The 22,205-nt window shown below is 31.8% G+C and overlaps 1 protein-coding gene across 1 annotated transcript; it reads left to right on the forward strand.

Annotated features, from left to right (window-relative positions):
* The first annotated feature begins 521 nt into the window (after positions 1 to 521).
* On the forward strand, positions 522 to 1,182 carry LOC149265380 (transcription elongation factor 1 homolog). Its single transcript, XM_089403703.1, has 4 exons — positions 522 to 637; positions 749 to 819; positions 954 to 975; positions 1,128 to 1,182. Exons 1-4 carry the CDS (start codon positions 522 to 524, stop codon positions 1,180 to 1,182), a joined length of 264 nt encoding a protein of 87 aa, XP_089259829.1.
* The last annotated feature ends 21,023 nt before the right edge of the window (positions 1,183 to 22,205 follow it).

A 22,205-nucleotide genomic window follows, 5' to 3' on the forward strand; every position in this document is an offset into this window, starting at 1 on the left:
TAAATTTATTAAATAAAGCATAACATTGATATAAATTTAAAAATAATATTTCATTTCTTAAATATATTAACTGCATATAGGTGAATTGAATTTAAATGAAAAAATTTCTCCAAAAATCTATGTTCTAATTAACCCTTTTAATATTATCAAAGTAAATAAATAACTTATAAACATGGAGAGTGTTAAAATATTGAAAATACATCTATGGAGATTATATAATCAACATAATTATTCTTATAATAACCTAAATGCAAACAGCTAGAAATCACTTAAAATTAACTACCAAAAAGAACTTTCCGAATTTTAACCTCTGCTCGCCGAATTCTAACCTTTTGAGCCGACTAGATTTTAACAATGAAAAATAAACTTCATAGGTGATAATGATGTATTTATATGGATATTGGTTACCGTTGAAAAGCTTAAATATTATAACATAAAATTTTATGATTACAGTTTCGACCCAAAAGGAGTTTATATTCGGGTTTCGTTCGTCAAATCATTGAGTATTTGCGATTGTTATTATGGGAAAAAGAAAGAAGTCCGCTGCTTCAAATAAGCCGCGCAAAAAGCAACCAAAATTAGAAACTGTTTTCAACTGTCCATTTTGTAGCCATCCAGCGGGAGTGGAATGTGCCATGTGAGCTATCATTCGTGTTTTTCAGTTCTTCACAATTTTATGATTTATATATATTAACGCTTATGATTTATATATATTAACGCGCATATATATAATTGGCCCATGCAATAGGGATCGAAAGCAAATGATCGGAGAACTCAAGTGTAGGATGTGCGCAGCCGCCTACTCCATGACAATCAACAGTGAGTTTCCATGTTATTAACTTCTTAGTGTGGATCAAGTCACTTCTTTCATTCGAGATTCGTTTAGAATTATAACTTTTACATGGATATGAGCTAACCAATAATGCTTTTTTCCTTTCTATCAATCTATTCAGATTTGAGCGAGCCCATTGACGTGTAAGTTTCCAGCGATCCGATGAAAACAAACTGTAAACTGTATCGAATGAAACATTATATTTTACATTTTCGTATGCTATAATTATTTATGTTTAATCGATTGCATTTCATCTCGTTTACATTATAACGATTGTATTTCATCTCGTTTGCAGATTTACTGACTGGTTGGATGAATGTCAAAAGGCAAAACAATCAAATTCGGAGTGATAGAAACGTGACATCGAGATCATGTGGAGTGATAGAAACGTGACATCGAGATCATGTGTTAATATTTGTATATTATTTACTTATTTGAATCCATCTAATTGGAGTTGGAATGGATAATTATGGTTTCTTATGGCTTGATTTGGGGAAGGATTTTAGTAAAATAAGTGGATACAACTATGAACTCCACACCTAACAAGGCCGCCTTCAAGGAGGAAATGTCTATATCTCTCTCTAGATTTTCTCTGGTAATATCAGAATCAAATGTTTAAATTCAACCTTGAATTCCTATTCCATATAGATCTAGTTACTTTGAGTAATTTTAAAAGGGCTATCTATCTCAACAAATCAAATCAAAAAGGGAATTTAAATACATTGATAATTGGCTAATACAAATAAATACTTTGAGAAACTTTAAAAGGGCTATTTATCGCAACAAATCAAAAAATTGAATTGAAATATATTGATAGCTTGCTAATAGAAATGGATATGCCTTTGATGATGAGGTCAATGCAATTTTCTAATAGAATAAAAAAGAGAATTGAAATATATTGATGGCTTGCTAATAGATGTAATGTGAAAATTTCAGGAGTAAGACATCCATCCAATTGAATAGAATAGCTTTTAGGAGCTATATCTAGAATTAGAAAATTCTTAAGGTTATTTAGATCCACAAGGATTTGGGATTAATTTTTTTCAAAAAAAAATATTTTACAATGCTTTTAAATAAGTAGAAAAAAGTGTGACATGCTTTACAATGAACAATGATAGAACAACATATAGGTGGTAGTAGAAATCGCAATTGAATGTTTTATATATTGAGTTTTTGTAAATTTTAGAAGCCAGATTCCACTTGTTTGGGTGCAAAAGTTAATTTATAGTGCCACATAGTTAATTTTATGTTTCAATAATTTATAGTGTTTTTTGATTTGTGAGTAATCTGTAGTCAACCATTATGAGTGATTTAGGTTAACGATGGCCATAACCAAGTTGAAAATGACCTCCACGTTTTGGGGTTATGCCAATTACACTGAACCAATTCGATTGCTAGAGACCACAGTAGAGGAATCATCAACGTATCTGCTCCAAGTTGCTGCAAGTGCAACATGTCTGACACTCATTTCTAGCTTGCAATTTAAAAGGGTGAAAATATCAACCAATCACAATCCCCATATAATCTCATGAATAAGAAATAATTCATATGTCACAATTGCCATACAGTTCACACATTTAAGAAAATAATGGAACCAAATCAGATTAAGGAAAATAATTGGGTGTTTGATTATATGAATTTTGGAATGCAATTCTCAAACAATCTACAATGAAAAAATAATCTAATAAATTTTTACTTTCAGAAGATAATATTTGACTCTGGCAAAAGTTGAAGCTTGTTAAATTGACTTCCACAAATGTTTTCTGTAGGATGGATTCTCCCATGGACCCTCCAAAAGGCCATGTAATTGGTCCTCCTATATATACGGTATAGGAGCTATAATGGTTGGAAAATGACCGTCGGCATTCTTTGTTGGATGAAGGCCAGTTGTCATCCAAAGCAACTTCTGTCATAATATTTCTTACAACTACATTCAACCAACAATGGTTGCTACTACCTGGAGATTACTTACACACAAAGCACCATCCACATACTTCCTTTGGTACTTCCATAACTTTCTTGCTAAAACATGGCCATCGCAACTACACATTTTCCCTGGAAAATAATTTTACTTTTTCTGGAAGTGTTGCTAACGGAGGTTTCTTTGAAGATACTCATGCATTCACTCACCGATATTGAGCAACTTTGACTGCTAAATTTGCAGCTGCTTATGCAACCATATCACCTAAAACATAATGTATGAATTTGAATCAAAGGTCACTCCTTTATTTGACGGATTGTTGCCTACCCCATGATAATCAATAATCAATAGGGAGTTATCCATGATAATCAATAATCAATAGGGAGTTATTAAGTATTGCTATTTAATTAACATAACTATTCTGGAGATAAACATTAATCTTTAATGTATGTATACTACTATGAATATTGATAATATTCTCAGTAATATACACAAATCAAAGGTACTTAGTTGGTTGAGTTCCTCTCATTAAAACATCTATGCAATTAAGAGGTTAAAGGTTCATTACTATCCACACTCTTAGGTTTAGGCCATCGCATCTTTCCTTGGTCATGTATACATATATATCCTCCACTTTTCGATATGTGATTTCCCTTTAGAATCGGGAAATACACTATTGACACTTAATACATATCCTTTTCATTTACAAATGAAAACTCCCCCTGAACACAAGCAATTAGTTCTCTATGTCTGGAACCTCCTTTGAGCAATTTTCTTTGCTCCTTTTGGGCTTCAACTCATCTGTACTTTCACAAGAACACCACTGTCCTCTTTATCCAATCTCTGTTGGAATTCCTCAAGGTTCTGCCACATTTATGCTTCCACTTAGAAACTCTTATGAGCTTCCTTTATCTCTTAGCAATTCTAACCACATCCTTTGTGGAATTGCCTTTTGGGAATTGCAACAATACTCTTGCTCCAATGCAAAGACTACAACCTTCTAATCTTCAATCTAATTAGTATAAAACCATATCATCTTACCTTCAAGACCTCTGTCTAATATTTTCCTCTCATTCACCTGCACTTTTGAATGGACTGCCCTTTCCACTAGCTTTCAGTTTTCTTCAAACTCTGCTTCTTCAAAAACTTACAAACATCTCTCTTACAATTTAACTACTATAATCCTGCTATAAAATTCCACTCATTCAAAGAACTCTTTCAAAGAAACTCTCATACAGAATCACTTTGTTCTGCCTTATACCAAATGGTTCATTTATAATTAAGCTCTGATACCAAAATTGACGCAGGGTTACCCCTGCACATACCCACAATATGCATAAAGAGGCATAAATACCTTGTCCTAGGAAGTTTGTCATTTCAAACTTCTTAAGGCTGGACTTCACATGGTTTATAAGGTTGGGATCACTACTAGTAAGGATAAGATCATCAACATAAAGAACAAGAATGATAAGAGACTTGCTCACTTTCTTGGTGTAGACAGTATCGTGAGAATGACACCTAGAAAATCTAGTTTTTAAAAGAAAGCTATCCATTTTGGCATACCAAGCCCAAGGGGCTTGCTTGAGACCATAAAGGGATTTCTTAAGCCGACATATAAGCTTGGAGTCTGTTTGTATAAAGCCAGTAGGTTGTTCCATATAGATTTATTAATGCAAGTCCCCATGTAAGAAGGCAGATTTAACATCCATCTGATGGACTTCCCATTTGAAAGAGGTGGCAAGGGAAAGAAAAAGGCAAATAGAGTTCATTTTGGCAACAGGGGAGAAGGTTCCAGTATAGTCAATTCCTACAACTTGTGAAAAACCCTTAGCAACAAGACGAGCTTTATGTTTATCAACTTTTCTATCTAGTCCATACTTGGTTCTGTAAACCCATTTGCATATAACAAGTTTTCGTCCCTTTGGAAGGGGAACAAGGTCCCATGTATCATTTTCAAATAATGAACGATATTCTTCATTCATAGCTGTGTCCCAATCTAGATGGCCTGAAGTTTCTACAAAGGTGTCAAGATCATAATTAGCCGAAGCTTGATATAGTAAAGAAGAGGCTCTATCGAACTGAGAACGTGTACATCACTGATCCGTAGGATCACCAGCAAGATCACCTGCTGCATTCCGACTAGCATGGACCCATTTTAGAAGCTAAGGAGCTGAAGGAGGATCCTGAGAAAGTGGGGGAGGATTGTCATCCTTGCTGTCATCATCTGAAGAAGAAATATTTTCAGAAGTAGAGGGGATATAGAGAGGCATTACATCCACCGAACTAGGCTCATAGGTCGATATATTTTTAGCAAACTTTACATCTCTTTTAATGAAAACATTTTTGGACTTAAGTGGAATAAGTATGTATCCTTTCACATCTTCAGAATATCCAACAAAAATGCATTTTCACTCTTAGGTTCTAAAGCTTTATGTTTCTCATCTAGAATATGGGCCCATGCTTCACTTCCAAAAACATGAAAGTGACTTACATCTTGTTTAACTGAGCTCCATGCTTCTTCTAGAGTGATATTCTTTAAAAACTTAGTAGGAGTGCAATTTATTATGTAATTTGCATAGTTAATTTGCATAAGGTGTGATTCTTCCTTTCAGCTACACCATTTTGTTGTGGAGTATATGGAACAATATGTTGCATTTGAATTCCATTCTCAGTGTAAAAGTTGATGAATTTTCTGTTGACATATTGTCCACCATTATGAGATCTTAGCTTAAGAATTTGATGTCTAGATTGTTTTTCAACAAAGGCATTAAAGGCCAAGAACATGTCAAATACTTCACTCTTGAGTTTTAAGAAGTATACCCAAGTGCATTTGGAGAAATCATCAATGAAAGTTAAGAAATTCTTGTAGCCACAGAATGAAACAACTGGAAGTGGACCACATAAATCACCATGCATAAGTTGTAAAGGGGCTCAGGCGTGCCAAGAGGCAGGTTTTTCAAAACTATCCCGATGATGTTTTCTGAGTACACATTCAGAACAAACACCATCTCTGCAAGATACCATTGGAAGACCTGTCACCATATTTTCTTTACATAGATTCTGAAGGGAGCGATAGTTTATGTGACCAAATCACTCATGCCAAAGTTTTGTCACTTCATCATTATGAGCAACAAATACTGAGGGAAGATTTAATGACCCAAAATTGTTAAACTTATACAACCTTGTAGAATCATTAGCAATGCCAGTAGCTAAAATCTATCTAGTATCTCTTAGGTCCATAATTGCAACATTGTGAGATGAAAATTCAACGATTTTATCTTCACCTGCATGAGTTATCTGATATACAGATAGAAGGTTGCAGGATAAGGTTGGAACACATAATACATCATTAAATTGACCATTGTCTATATGAACAGTTCTAATCCCTACAACACTAAGAGATCTATCATCACCAACATATATATTTTTGGTGTTACAATCATTTAAAGAAGAAAACATGGCTTTGTTTTTGGCCATGTGATAAGAAGCTCCAAAATCAATGAGCCACTCATGAGAATTAGAAGAAGAAGATACATTTAGTGCATATCCAGACCAAGATGTTTGACAACCACATGAAAAAAGTGCTATTCCTGAAGATGAAGTTGAAGTTGAAGAGTTCTCCAAATGGATGTTATGCTTCTTCATTGCTGCTTCCAAGGCTTCCATCTTCTTAAAGCATTTGGATTCTAAGTGGCCATCTCGATTACAAAAGTGGAAATGTCTATCAATATTCTTCCCTCTGTTTTTATTTGCCTTATCATTTTTTTGAAATGATTTTTCATTTTGAGATTGAAATTGCTTAGCACCCTTATTTGGTTTAGGACCATTCTTTTTAGGATATGGCTTCTTTGGATTCTTTGAATTTGGTTGTTGTTGGGTAGCTAAGGCTTTCTTAGAAGAGTTTCCAAGATTAAGAAGACCAAGGTGTAAGATCTTTTCTTGTTCTCTTATTAAAGAATCACAAAAGGCATCAAAGGAAGGGGACTTGTAGTCTTGTCCTTGAGAAATGAAGGCTTCTCTTGTAGAATGGAATGTGGAAACAAACACAGAGTAGGCTGGTCCCAACATAGTAAGAATGGAATATATAAGGTTACCATCTTCTTTCTTAACCTTAACACCTTCCAAGAGAAGTCTAAGGGTCTTGAACTTGGACAAAAAATCTTAAATGGAAGAAAAATTATTGGGGTCCAATGTAAGCAACTCATTTTCGAGTTGATGGGCTCCAAGTTCATTTTTAATTCCAAAAATTTTAGTGATCTATTTCATTGCTTCATTAGGAGTATCAAGTTCTGCGATATGGAATCTAAGGTCTAGAGAAATAGACTTCTCTATCAACCCACATTCTTGATCTTGCCTATTTTCCCATTTGGTTGCCTTATCTTCATCTTTCGGTTTGGTTTCTTGGCCTGAGGCTATTTTGTAAATACCTCTATTTCTAAGTAAATCCACAATGTAGGACCACCATTGGAAATAGTTGGTGCTGTAAAGAATAACCTGGAATAGACTTTCCATTTTAACAGAAACTGAAGCTATAGATGTTGAAACTAAGTGTTCCAATCGAAAGATCTCGAAAAAATATGTTGATTCAAGAAAAACAACTCTGAAAACGGCTTCCAATGAAGAAGCTATGGCTTTTTGAAGAACAGTTGTTGAAGATGCCGAAGAAGTGCGGGAATGTGCGGAAATGAATGATAATGTTATATTTAAAAAAAATTTGCCCCCTTTCCAGAATTCATCTAATTAGCTCACTTTTAAAAAAAATTGTATGACTCACTTTTATAAATAGGTGAAAGCCACTTTTACAATGGTATTTTATGAGCTACCCACTAAATTGTAACTTAAACAAAAGATAAAGAGACTTTAGAATTATAAGTGACTCACTTTTTATAGTGGGTGAGAACAGTTTTACATAAAGTAACTTTAAAACATAAGTTACATGTGGTTTTTTAAAAAGTAACTCAACAAAAAGAAAGACTTGAACTCAAGACCTCTATTCTCATGAAGTGACTTTGGACCAAGTGAGCTAGTTTAAAAGGTTAGTAATTTTTGGAAAAGAGGAAGGTTTTTTTTTGGTAGGCACCGAAGCTTTGGGGTGCGTGCTTACTTGAGAAAGCTCTTTTTGGCCTACAAAACAAAAACCACAAAACCCAAAACAAACATACAAAAAAAAACCTTATGGTTTGAAGTTAGCTTTACCTGGAAACTAACAATTTTCCTCAATGTTTCTGATTTTCCGACATCACACTAAGGCATGATGGAAAAGAGCATACACATGAGAAAAAAATTCCTTTCTGTTTCTTATTTGCCTAGATCGTATAGAGTCACGGGGCAAAGAGCATACACAGAAATGAAAGGTGTAGATCCGGTAATAAAAAACAAAGAGATAATTAAACCAAATTAAACAGAGATAAAATAACTAGAAACTGCAAATAAACACTGTATACCTCCAGATCTTAAAAATGATGTAGCTAGGGCTACCAGAAACCTTTTCGTGTGAAACGAAAGGGGTTCCTCACTGGAACAAATTCTCCTAACACAATAGAGCAGTCCTCTCAACCCGAAAGTAGTCAGAAACATCAGATCTAGGAAACGGTAGTCGGATGCAGTTCTACCGGCATCAGATTTGGATCACCAACAGATGCGATATTTAACTTGGCTCTGATGCCATGTAGGAATTTACAAGGTAAGTTCCTCAGACAGAACACCAAAGGACACCACTCACAAATAGTTCATAGATCAATACACTAGTATTCTTGATGTGGTTAAAACCCTCAAAGAGGGAAACAATCCACGACCTGAGCCAACGCAGCCACTTCAGGCAATTTACTAATAAAAGAATGAAAATTTACATAAGCTTCTCTCATGAACGGTTACCCTCCATGCTCTTTAAATAGAGATCATAGACCAATCGGGTATTAAGCCACAGATCAAGTGTTGGTAATACCAAGGAGAGAATGAACCTCGGATCACTACATATCGTGACCGTCGGATTGTAAGTTACAAAATTACATAGTAAAGAAACACACTTTACCTTACTCTACACTAGACCAAGTTATACTTAACTATTTCCTATGTGTCGGAATATCCTAATAGAAATGGAACGACAAAATTGATAATTTTATAAAATTAGTATAAAGAATGTAGCTATAAAATTATTTAAATTCGAAAATATCATATTTATTTTAAATTCAAAAAATATCATATTTATTTTAATTAATTCTTCTGTTCATTTGAAAATATAATTATCATTTAATTTTTTAATAATTATTTTTAAAATAAATTTATTAAATAATGTATAAAATTGATATAAATTTAAAAATATTATTGAATTTGTCAAGTATATTAACTAGATCAGTTAAATTTCAACTATTGCAGTACAAGCAAAGTAAAGGAAGACTTTCCCAAATATGCTTAGTGGACACTCCACTTATGATTGGATTAAAAGAAATTGCATAAAGATGATAAAGTGAATAAATAAAGAAAGGAAACTATGTAAATTGACATGTTAAGGAGGGGTATGAAGTAAATTAAATGAAAATGTAAAATAATGAAAATAGGTAAAAAGGATGAAAAATAAATTATTTATGTTAAGGAGGGGTATGAATTAAATTAAAGGAAAATGTAAAATAATAAAAATAGGTAAAAATGATGAAAAATAGTTTATTTTAGGGAATTGGAATAGATAATAAATAGGGGTATAAAGTAATTTTAGGGCTATAAAAGATCTTAAAATTATAAAAGTATTTTATGGTTATACATTTATTTAGTAAATAGATGGATGCTGAAAGGAAGAAGATGGAAATCTAAATTATTGAAGAGAAATATTAAAAAAAAAGAGAAATCGAGGGGAAAAAGGAACAAGAGGAGAGTCAAGATTGGATAATTTTGTAAAATTATTATAAGAAATGTAGTTACAAAACTATTTAAATTCTTTTAATTATAAAAGGATCTTATTTATTTTAATTCTCTCCTTCATTTGAAAAAACAATTGTAATTTAAATTGTTGTTTGTTTTTAATTATTCTTAAAATAAATTTATTAAATAAAGCATAACATTTATATAAATTTAAAAATATTATTGCATTGGTTAAATATATTAACTAGCACAACCACATTTACTCAGATAAGCTTATATCAACCACGTTAACAATTATTATGAGTATTTTTTTAAACACAAACTATTTATGATTATTAATAACTATATAAATAAAAACTATTATTTATATATATTATTATATGATTATTATATTACTATTATAATAATAATATAAACTCATAATAATATAACTCATAATAATATTAGATTATCTTTATACTATTATAATAATATAATAATATAATTATTATTATATTATTACAATAATAATATAATAAGCTATTGTATTAATAATAATAATAATAATAATAATAATATATTAGGATTATTATCATACTATTATAACAATAATATAAAATAATAATAATAATAATAATAATCACAATTATATTGAATTATTCTAATAATAATAATATTAACTCAGAATAACAACCATGATCCAATAATAATTAAAATTGTGATAAGGGAATTATTATGTGTACTTTTTTAAAGACCAACTATTTATCATTATTAATAAATACATAAATAATAACAACGATATTCTTATATATTTATATGCTTATGATTATTATATTATTATTATTATTATAATATAAACTCATAATAATATTAGTAATATAAATTAATTGTAATAGTAATTATTCTTATGCTTATTATTATTTTATTATAATTTTTAGGCTTTATTAATTCAACCATGTTTATTTTAGTATTTTTAATATTTATCTTAGGGTTTGTATACATTGGGTTTATAATATTAGTTCCTTTTATTTAATATTATTCCCTAGGGTTCATAATCCCTTGGGTAATAATAATATAATAATATTATTATAATAAAAATATAATAAATATATTATATTATTTATAAATATTTATTATATTATTGTTATAATATTATTATTACCCAAGGGATTAATACTAAAATCCCAAGGGATTAATATTGAAATCCCAAGGGATTATGAACCCGAGGGAATAATATTAAAAAAATGGAATAATATTATAAACCCAAGGAACTAATAAACAAAATCATTTAATATAATAAACTCAAGGAATTAGTGAACCCAAGGTATAAATATTAAAAACCTAAGGGATCAAGAAGCACAAGGGATTGATATTACAAACATAAGAGATAAATAAAGTTCACCATGATTGATATTATAAACCCAAGTTAATAATAAACCCAAAGGATTAATACTAAAACCCCAAGGGATTATTAACCCAAGGAAATAATATTAAACCCAAGGGACTAATATTATAAACCCCAACACTGGTAAACCCTAATATAAATATTAGAAAGACTAAAATAAGCATGGTTTATTTTCATGGCGAGAAAATCCTTGTCACAATGTGACATTCAACTATGGCTAACCGTGGCTAGCTATGATTGTCAATGGTTGACCACGATCGATATTATAAACCTATTGGAATAATAAACCGAAGTGATTGATATTATAAACCCAAAGGAATAATAAACTTGAGGGGTTAATACTAAAACCCCAAGGGATTATGAACCCTAAGGAATAATATTAAACCCACGGGACTAATATTATAAACCCAACGTATATAAACCCTAAGATAAATATTATAAACACTAAAATAAGCATGATTGACCATCATTTATTTTAATTTTGAGACAATCCTTATCACAGTTCCATGTTGGAACATGGTTGACTATGGTTGACTTCATAATAATCCATGGTTGACTGTAGAATAATAAACCTAAGGGATTGGTATATAAACCTAAATGAATAATAAACCCAAGGGATTAATACTAAAACCCTAAGGGATTATGAACCTAAGGGAATAATATTAAACCCAAGGGACTAATATCATGAACCCGACATTTGCAAACCAAAATATAAATATTACGAAGACTAAAATAAACATGATTTATCTTCATGGTGACACAATCCTTGTCACAATGTGACATTTAACCATGGTTGACCATGGTTGGATATGATTGACAATGGTTGACCATGGTCGATATTATAAACCTAAGGGAATAATAAATCCAAGGGATTAATATGAGAAACCCAAAGGAATAATAAAATGAAGGGATTAATACTAAAACCCAAAGGGATTATGAACCCAAGGGAATAATATTAAACCCAAGGGACTAATATTATAAACCCAACGTATATAAATCCTAAGATAAATATTATAAACACTAAAATAAACATGATCGACCATTGTTGATTTTCATATTGAGACAATAATTATCACAATTCCGTGTTGGACCATGGTTGAGATCATAATAAACCATGTTTGACTTGGGAATAATAGACCTAAGCGATTGATATTATAAACACAAAGGAACAATAAACCCAAGGGATTAATACTAAAACTCCAATTTATTATGAACCTAAGGGAATAATATTAAACAAAAGGGACTAATAATATAAACCCAAGGTATACAAACCCTAAGATAAATATTAAAAATACTAAAATAAACTTGGTTGAATTAATAAACCCTAACAATTAATATTTTAAACTTAAGCGATTAATAAACCAAATGGATTATTTTTTTTTTTCTAGTTAAGGCTAACCTAAGTACCCACGGGGGATTTGAACTGGTGACCTATCGCAAGGAGTGCCTTAACAGTGCACCCATTCACCATCAATCCAAAGCCCCGTGGGCCAACCAAATGGATTATTAATACTATAAACCAAAGGAAATAATAAACCCAACCATTTGATATTAAAAACCTAACGAATTAGTGAACCCAATGGATAAATATTAAAGACCTAAGGTCTCAAAAATCAGAAGTGATGGATATTACAAACACGAGAGATTAATAAAGTTGGCCATGATTTATATTGTAAACCCAACCTAATAATAAACCCAAGGGAATAATATTAAACCCAAGATACTAATATTATAAACCCACATTGGTAAACCCTAATATACATATTACAAACACTAAAATAAACATGGTTTATTTTCATGGTGAGACAATCCTTGTCACAATGCAACATTCAACCATGGTTGACCATGGTTGGATACGATTTATAATGGCTAACCATGATTGATATTATAAACCCAAAGGAATAATAAACCCAAGGTATTAACACTAAAACCCCAAGGGATTATGAAACCAAGGGAATAATATTAAACCCAAGGGACTAATATTATAAACCAGTGTACATAAACCTTAAGACAAGTATTATAAACACTAAAATAAACATGACTGACCATCATTGTTTCTCATATTGAGACAATCCTTATCACAATTCCATGTTGGACCATGGTTTACCATGGTTGAGATCATAATAGACCATAGTTGAATGGGGAATAATAAACCCAAGCAATTGATGTTGGATAATGGTTGATCATGGTCAAACATGGTTGTTTATTATTGACCATTGTTGAATAATATTAAACCCTAGGAATTTGAACCCTTAGATCAATAAACCGAAAGGATTGATATTATAAACCCAAGGGAATAATAAACCTAAGGGATAAAAATTATAAACTCAATGCATATAAACCCTAACATGACTATTATAAACCCTAAAATAAACATGGTTTACCATGGTTCATTTCCATATTAGATTAATTTATTTGTGATATTGATATAATCATAAATAGTTGGACAAATATTTAACCCTTGATATTTGGGTTTTATAAAACCAAGAGATTATTAATATTACAAACCCAAGGCATTAATATTATAAAAATAAATGATTAATAAATGCAAGGTATCAATATACCCAAGGAATCAATAAACCCAACGAGATAATATTAAAAACCAAAACGATTAATAAACCCCAGGAATTAAGTTTTTAAGGTCACGGGATTAATAAAACCAAGGGATTAATAGAACGAAGAAACCTAAGCATTTGAAACTATAAACCTAAGGAATTAATAAACCCAAGGGAAAAATATTACAAATGCAAGTGATCAAAAATGGCAAGGGATCAATATTAAAAGAAGAAGAGATTAATAGAACATAGGAATTAATATTTTAAACCCAACATATTGATGAACCCACGTGACTATGAATATTATAAACCTAAGGAACCAATAAAACCTAGGGATTGTTAATATTATGAAAGCAACACACTAATAAATTGAAGGGATAAACATTGTAAACGTAAGGGATTAATATTAAACCTTAGGACTATTATTTAAACCTTAATATTGGGGATTAATAAACCAAAGGGAATAATTGATAAATCGGAGGAATTATTAATATTACAAACTTAAATAACAAATAAACCTAATCATTTAATATTATAAACCCAAGGATATAGTAAACCGAACCTAAGCCCTGAATCCATGGCATCAATATTATAAACATAAATAATTCTATAACACAAAAAAATAATAAAAAAACATAAACCAAAATCAATATAAGAACCACATTGCAAACCATAAAGTATTAAAACAAGATAAATCATCATCACATTAATAATAACACATTTATATCACTACATTATAAACAATAAATAAATTTTAAGCCATAAATACATTGACATCAATACATGAATGTATTAATAGTATAAATATCAAGAATATTGATATAAACACCTAGAACATGAAAGCCGAACAATAATATTATAAATTTAAACAACATTTTCATTTATGAAAGACGTGAACAAAGTGAAGGGATCCACACAAAATACCACAACAACCACAAATTCAAGAGAAAGAAATAAAATAGTAACACTGCCATTGGAGCAAAGGAACATAAATGAAAAAACACATCTAAATTGCACACATTGGATTTAAAGAAGAACAACATAATAAGACATTTTAAGACTATAGATATAAAATTTTCTACATAAAAACAACAACGAGAAAAAAAAAATTCAATTTCACCAACATCGCAACCACAAAAGGAACATTTATTCTTAACATATATATTTTGTTTTCTTTACATCAAATAATTCCACTACAAAATTGAACTCAAAACAATCCATCAAAAGTCACCTATGGAGTGGCCTCTTCCAACACTCAACCAGACCAATGACAAAAGCATCACCAATTCAAATCAACAAGACAATGATCATGATACTTAACGCTTTCCAACCAATTCCTTTTTGTTCCCCTCCCAGACTCCCTCTGGTGCACATGTAACAAGTATTTTACATGTGTTTTTGATTCTTCTAGCTCATGAATATGAACATCAATAAAAGTAGAATGGAACCCATGTTTTCTATCAAATTTGTTCCAAAGATAGGAAAGAAAACTTATAGCTCCAACCATATTGCGCACTGTTATGGAATAACATATGACATCATTATTATCCATATCTGCATTTGAAAGACAAAAAAACAAAAGCAAAACCAATAAAGGCACACACACACATATACATAAAACATAAAACCCCATTTTTATTTATGTTAAAAATCTTAATGTTATAATGTTAAATGAAAAAAAAAACAATCTAGTGTTACATGAACCAAATGATATAAAAATTTCTACAAATATAAGCCTCATTTCACAATGCAATAGGAAAAACTGTGGCCAATATTCAAAAAATGAATATTGCCATGGTGATGGTCAATATTCAAAACCTCCATTTTTGTATTTCATGATGTAATATGAATCCACAATATTAATATCAATATGAACCAGATATAAAAATAATTTTCAATGATTGGTTCATATAACTCGTTGTTTATGTCTGAAAACAACGATGTAAACAACTTTCTCAAATATTACTATGAATATGATGAATTTATTAATCTCATAAATATATGAAAATGATTATTATATTAAAATTAAATCAAGAGGACGATAAAATAAATTAAAAACAAATACAATAAAGAAGGTCACAATGTTATTAGTTGTATGTCATAGCAAGATGGAATTCAATTGCTCCTCTTCTTTCTTCCTAATTGTAACATATGCACTATCTTTCATCTTGGAATAACGTTGAAAAGAGAAAGGTGGTGCAATGCGTAAACCATATATTGATTTCACTCTTGATGTGGCTATGAAGGTAAGGCCTTGTTGCTCTTTATTCTCAATATCAACTAATGCTCGTTCAAAATTCAAGCCCTGTGACTTGTGGATTGTGAGAGCCCATGCCATCTTCAAAGGAATTTTGTTTCGATTTCCTCTTATCACTGGTGTGATAGGGACAATGTTTGGATTACTTGCATCAAATGGAACACCAACATACTTATAAAAAGCAACAGTTGTGAACATAGGAAGCTGGGGTGGCTTAGAGGTAGGCATATAAAATATATCCTTAACATAACCAAGTGCACCATTTATTAGGCCAGCTTCAACCCATAAATTACATGTCAACATAACACGTTGATCATGACACAACAAAACTTCACGGTCCAATTAATCATCATCAACACCAATGATTTATGAACGCCTTGAATGCTCATCAACACATCGTGCAATTGGAGAATTTAATGATTTTAACATATGCCTATTATGGAAGGAGACCAAATTATTTGTTGGAAACATGTGAATTGATGCATTAAATAAATATCTTTCTCTAGGATGCAACCCCATATCAGCCCATGACATAAGAAACTCCCAATCTTCAAGAATAGGTTCTACATTTCTTATTTTATTGAGGACTCTACGGAAACAAGATTGTTTCTCATTATTTCCTTGTTGGCGAAAGATTGTGCCAAGAGTGACAAGAATGTTGAATTTTTTCCATAAGACTTTCCCTGTTGTATTACTTGCACACAAAGGCTTATCTCTCACAGGAGGCAGCTGGCCAAGTTCACCCACAAGGATGATGGATCTGCCACCAAAAGGACAATTATTTTTCTCTCGAAATGCTTCTCGTAATCGAGCATCTATTTGCATAAACAACCTTGATCCTAGAAATCTCATTTCATTTATCAATATATGTCTAACATGTCGCATTTCTTCTTGGAATACTGCAAGTGACTACCCCTGTAGTGGTTGCATATCTTTAATTAGAATTTTCATAGCTAAGTGTATTGTTTTTGCATAGATATTAAAAGCATCTATTCCTGTTGGGGGAAGAAGAAGCAAAGGGCTTCTTCCATTACTTGACGAATTAGAAAGAGCTTAAAAAATACAATGGATAAGTAAAGGTCAACAATATCACCCCTTTATTTTTCATTCCTTATAAAATTAATAACTTCTTCTACAACATAATCAGAAGGGTATGAAGATCATAAACTTTCATATCATTTGTTGGAACCAAGCTAGAGAAAATTTTCCATTCTTGAAAATGATCTTCAAGATTCATTTCCTATTTAGAAAAATCACCATCTTCTTCATCTTTAATATTGTCTATAGTTGATGGATTTCAATCAACATGCCATGCTCGATATCAAAAATTCCTCCAATTCTAAATAACAATTTCAGCTGAAAGGCCAATTTCTATAGGAACATCACGAAATGGCTTGTACAAGAGAAATTATGTCCAACAAAAAGTTTCAAATTCCTCTAAAGCCTAACTAGGAATAGAATAAAACCTCTCTAGGCTTCCATGGATCTTGTTTACATTTGCTATCAACTGTCCAAGATCTTGCTGTTTCTATCAAAGATAGATGTTGAAGGAAAAAAGGTCTCTTTTGATAATGTTGAACGAAAGTATTCTGAGATGAACATTGCAAGCCATTCTTTGATATTTTCCTAAAAACCTTTCTTCCAACATTTAAGGAAACAAATTTCCGACTACAAACAACAAGAGGTAGCTTAAGCAACATATGGCACGTTTCTTGTGCTCCAATGTCATAGTCAACAATCGTTTCTGCAAGAAACCTATATATGCAAATAAAGCATGATCTTGAGAGCCAATAGAATTTGAAATTCTAGTTAACATATGATGATAAATTTCAAACCTTTTTTCTACTTTTGATGCATACTTATCAATATATTTCAAGACAACATAGCGAGAAAGTACTAGATGGCAATCAACATTTGCACACCACATTGTTAGAAGGTGAATGTTATGTATATTAAGCCTGTCATCATTTCTTGCTGGCTCCTCTTTCACTCTTACATCGTTTGCAAATATGTCCTTTAGAATGTCTCAAAACATGGATTCTGGGATATGATTCTTGGCAAATGTGGCACACTTGGACAAGTGACAAGATATCTATCTTTGCTCGAAATCTTTTATGCATAGCAATCATGTTTTCATCAAAATGAATATGATCTCTATTGGCCGAACCATGTTGAAAGCCATTTGGAGGAGTAAAATTTCTTCTAACATGTACTTCATCTTCAAGAACATGAGCTTCCCTTTACAAATTTGAAGCATGTGGAATGGATCTATGAGAAGGTCTTTCCAAATTTATGGTCTACATTTTGCGAACCTGAGAGGATCTAAAGGTCTCTTTGTCATAAAAGATTTTAAAATTTAATTTCCAACTAATTATAAATGAAAAAAAATTGAAAAAGAATCAAATGCATTAAAAATTTACATTTGTATCTTGATGCAGGAGCATTCGAGCACTCATAATTAAAGGGGGAATCAAAGCAGAGCAAGGAGGACGACGTGGACCATCAGAGAAAAATCGGGGAAATCTGTTAAAATAGACCTAATTTGATGGAAGAATAAAGTCTCTAGAAGACTTAATTAAATGTAATCTGCCATATGTATGTTAGTTGAGAGATTTGAGGAGAGTTTTAATCAGATTCTTTCTGTGATCCAATCCAATATTCATGTAAATGATGAAACTGCGCGTTCTATATATATATATATATATATATATATATATATATATATATATATAGATATAGGAGAGACAAAGAGTAATGGAGAAATATAGGGTGATAGATAGAGAGTGATACAGAAAGATTTGTAAGTCGAGAGTAGTCAAAACATAGTCAAGAGGGAACTTGTGACTAAGGCTGAAATGCCTTAGAATGTAACTATGTTGTGTATAATAGAAAAGTGTGTGTTCAGTGTTGAATTCATGCGTCTGTGTGTTGTTCATAGATAATCTGAATATGTAGTGTTGCAAGTTTGATCGAACATCGATCACTACGAGGATTGATGGCGATCCAATGATAATATGTATGGTGTGTCGTGTGTTGGTGAAGTGTGGCAAAGGAAAGCCTGAGAAAGGCGTAAATCCATCGAAATAAGTGAAAACAAGTCAAAGGTGAAACAGATAGAGAGAGCATGAGATCCATTGGGTCTCATAAATCAACATTCATCGCATGGCATAGACGCGAGGGCATTACGCAACGAAAACAGTTTTCAAAGGCGGTAAGTGGTATTTCAGGTGAGCTCTGAGTGGTAAGCGGTATTGAAGGGTGGGCACCCAATTCCACTTATTGGAGGACATGTAGCAGCAAGGAGGAGAGAGGAAACCACTTTATTGGGCGTTTAATCCTCGTGCTAGTTGTCCGGCTGATATTGGTGTGAAACGTTGGATCAAAGGAGGTGAAGATCTATGGCACAGGATCAATGATTGGTTTCATTGATCGGATGTAATGTCAACCATTGGATCGAGCGGTAGATCGATGATCGCGATTTAATCATAGAGGTGAAGGGTTGGCGGACAGTGTGATGGAATGCGATTAAGTGATGTGTCGATAGCTGTTGGATCGAAGAAAGGAATGGATAATCCTGATTTGATCGGGCCGATCTGTGATCAGAGAGCACTATGGAAAAAGATGGACTGAGGAGTCCAGACTCGCCAATAATTATAGTGGCGGATGTATAATTTTTGAGATCTGACTAAGTGTTTGGGTCGGGTTTTCGTGTGTATTCTTGTGTATCCTGTGTATCCCGATAGAGTTGATGTCCACACTTTTAAAGGCGTAAAGCCTCAAATATGCTTTCGATATGTTTTGTGGGCCATAACCCACAGGCCTCAAGATCGAAAAATTAATATGAAAGGGGTTTTTCCTTACCCCCAAAATCTCCCTTTCATCATGTCTTGATGTGGATGAGGGTTATGAGATGGTTGCTCTTGGCTTCTGACATCAGTGGATGGAATATCTTGGGATGTAGTTTCTATGCCTCTATTCAAATGAGTTGTTTCCTGTTTCAAAAAAATAAAACACGTTATAAAACTAAACATCCAACAAAGAAAGATTCAAAAATGTAAAAGAAATCGAATACATTGAACATCTACATTAGTTTTACAATTTGATGTTTTGGATTCCAATTCTCCAACCTAATGAGAGGGAATCATGGTTTCTGCATTAAAGGATACAAAATACAATGTCCAACCTATTGTAAATGGAAAAATGAGAAAAATATCAAATGCACTCAACATTTACATTTGTTTGGCGATGTGGATGAATGCTATGAGATGGTTCCTCTTCACTTCTAACATCAGTAGATGGAACCTCTATGAAGCTAATTTGTATGCCTCTTTTGAAATGAGTTTTGTCTTGTTCGAAGAAAATAAAATACGCCAATAAAATTCAATGTCCAACCAACTAGAAATTTAAAAAATGAAAAGAAAATCAAAAACATTGAAAATCTACATTAGTCTAGCAATTTGATCATCGAGGAGAATGCACAGGAAGGTTATGACATGCTTCATCTTTACTTCTCAGATTAGTAGATGGAACACTTTGGGAATTAATTTCTAGACCTCTTTAAAAGCGAGTTGTATCTTATTCCAAAAGAATAAAATAAATTATAAGTTTAGTAAATAAAACTTTGTAGATAGAGGAATGTAATAAAACAACCACTATTGCAGCAAGAATCAAAATATCATTGTGCTACCTTCATTGTTCCACGTGAAATGTTATCAAGGATGATTGATTATCTTGGTGGGACCACATTAATTTGAGAAGCGGGATTGGAAGTTCCGATGTTTCGAGTAACTGGCTCCAAATTATCAAACAAATGGCCAATTAAACTATCATCCAAATCATCACACACAATGTCATCATTACCTCCACCATGGATGTCTTGCAACCTTTAGCTATCAAAGCATGCAATTGGACACACATATGGGTCAGGGTGGAAATTTTCATCCACTTTATCGATATCATGTTCATCCCAATTGCAAGATGTTTCCCCAATGTTATGAACATTTTCAGGAGAGCATCGAACAACAAGATTATGCTGACAGGGAGCATATTTTGATAATGAACTATCAATAAGAAATGTTCTTTCCATTGTATCATCCATAGTACGATACTTAGGAGGAATTATAAAATAATTTTTAAGAGTGGCTTCACTCATTCTTCTATGATATGTAGCTCTCATATGCTCATTTATGGCATCCTTATTTTGTTGATACCGTAAACGATGACTTTCATTAGACCTCTCAAGCGATTCTGGTGACAAGTTTCATTTTCTTGTACGCTTTCTTGTGCCTTCAGATGAAATGTCTACAATGAATAATAAAATATTCATTATGGAATCATAAGCATGGAACATATCAAATATCTAATATAAACAAACACAAAAGAATGAAAAAGGCACAAGTTTTTTTTCTTAGAAATCATAAAAAACATAAAAAGTGTATATGTTAAATTTTCCAACCATATAAACTTACCAAAATGTATAAGGATTTTTCCAAATGGCTAAAAAAATGAATTTTTCACAATGGCTAAAAACAGAAATGAATTCTTCCCAATGGCTTAAACAAAAAAGTCTAAATTTATATGTATCATATTAGAATCAAAACAAAACCCATACTATTGGGACACAATACTCTAAGAATGATATGACTTGGAAGTATATCTAAAAATTTGGATCTATATACTATCAAAATATAAATGCAAATATTAAAATGTACATAAAGATATAACATTGTTTGAGAATCATGACAAAAACTAGTACAAATAACATGTATAACATAACTCATAACAATTATAATTATACAAATAAAGAAAAATGCATAACATTGAGACACATTTACATGTAATTAGGAAAACTTTAAAGGAAACAATATGAAATATTTTACATCATAAAGATCAATACAAGAATAATTTTAAAGTATTACCATAAAGACCCATAGTATGTATAGAGACAAAAATGGAAATATTTTCCACAACCATAGAGAGTATATAAAATGGAAATATTTATAGGAACTCCTAAGAATACTAATATCCTAAGAATCCATATCCATATCCAATGGTGGAATCTCATCAACATAATCCATACGGGGAGCAATTGCAAAAACATTTCCATACTCAATCAAATCATTGCAATCCTCCAATGCTAGGTACCAAAACCTAGACATCTGTTCATTAGTTGAATTATCAATATCTATTGGAAAACATATGCCAGACATCATGTCATATAATAGGAAAGGAACTTCACTACAGTTGCACATAAGAACCAGAGCATGAATTGTTCGAAATGGAAGATAACGAGGACATTTTCTATTTATGCAGAAGTTTCTTCCAACAACTTCCGTCTGAAACGCCAATCATCTTCAAAGTAGTCAATCCTTCGTTCAACGCATGGTTGAAAAAATTGGAAA

This window comes from Pinus tabuliformis, chromosome 6 (assembly GCF_031772625.1).
Source record: "Pinus tabuliformis cultivar Carrire ecotype Pingquan chromosome 6, CPIR1, whole genome shotgun sequence".
Lineage (NCBI taxonomy): Eukaryota > Viridiplantae > Streptophyta > Pinopsida > Pinales > Pinaceae > Pinus > Pinus tabuliformis.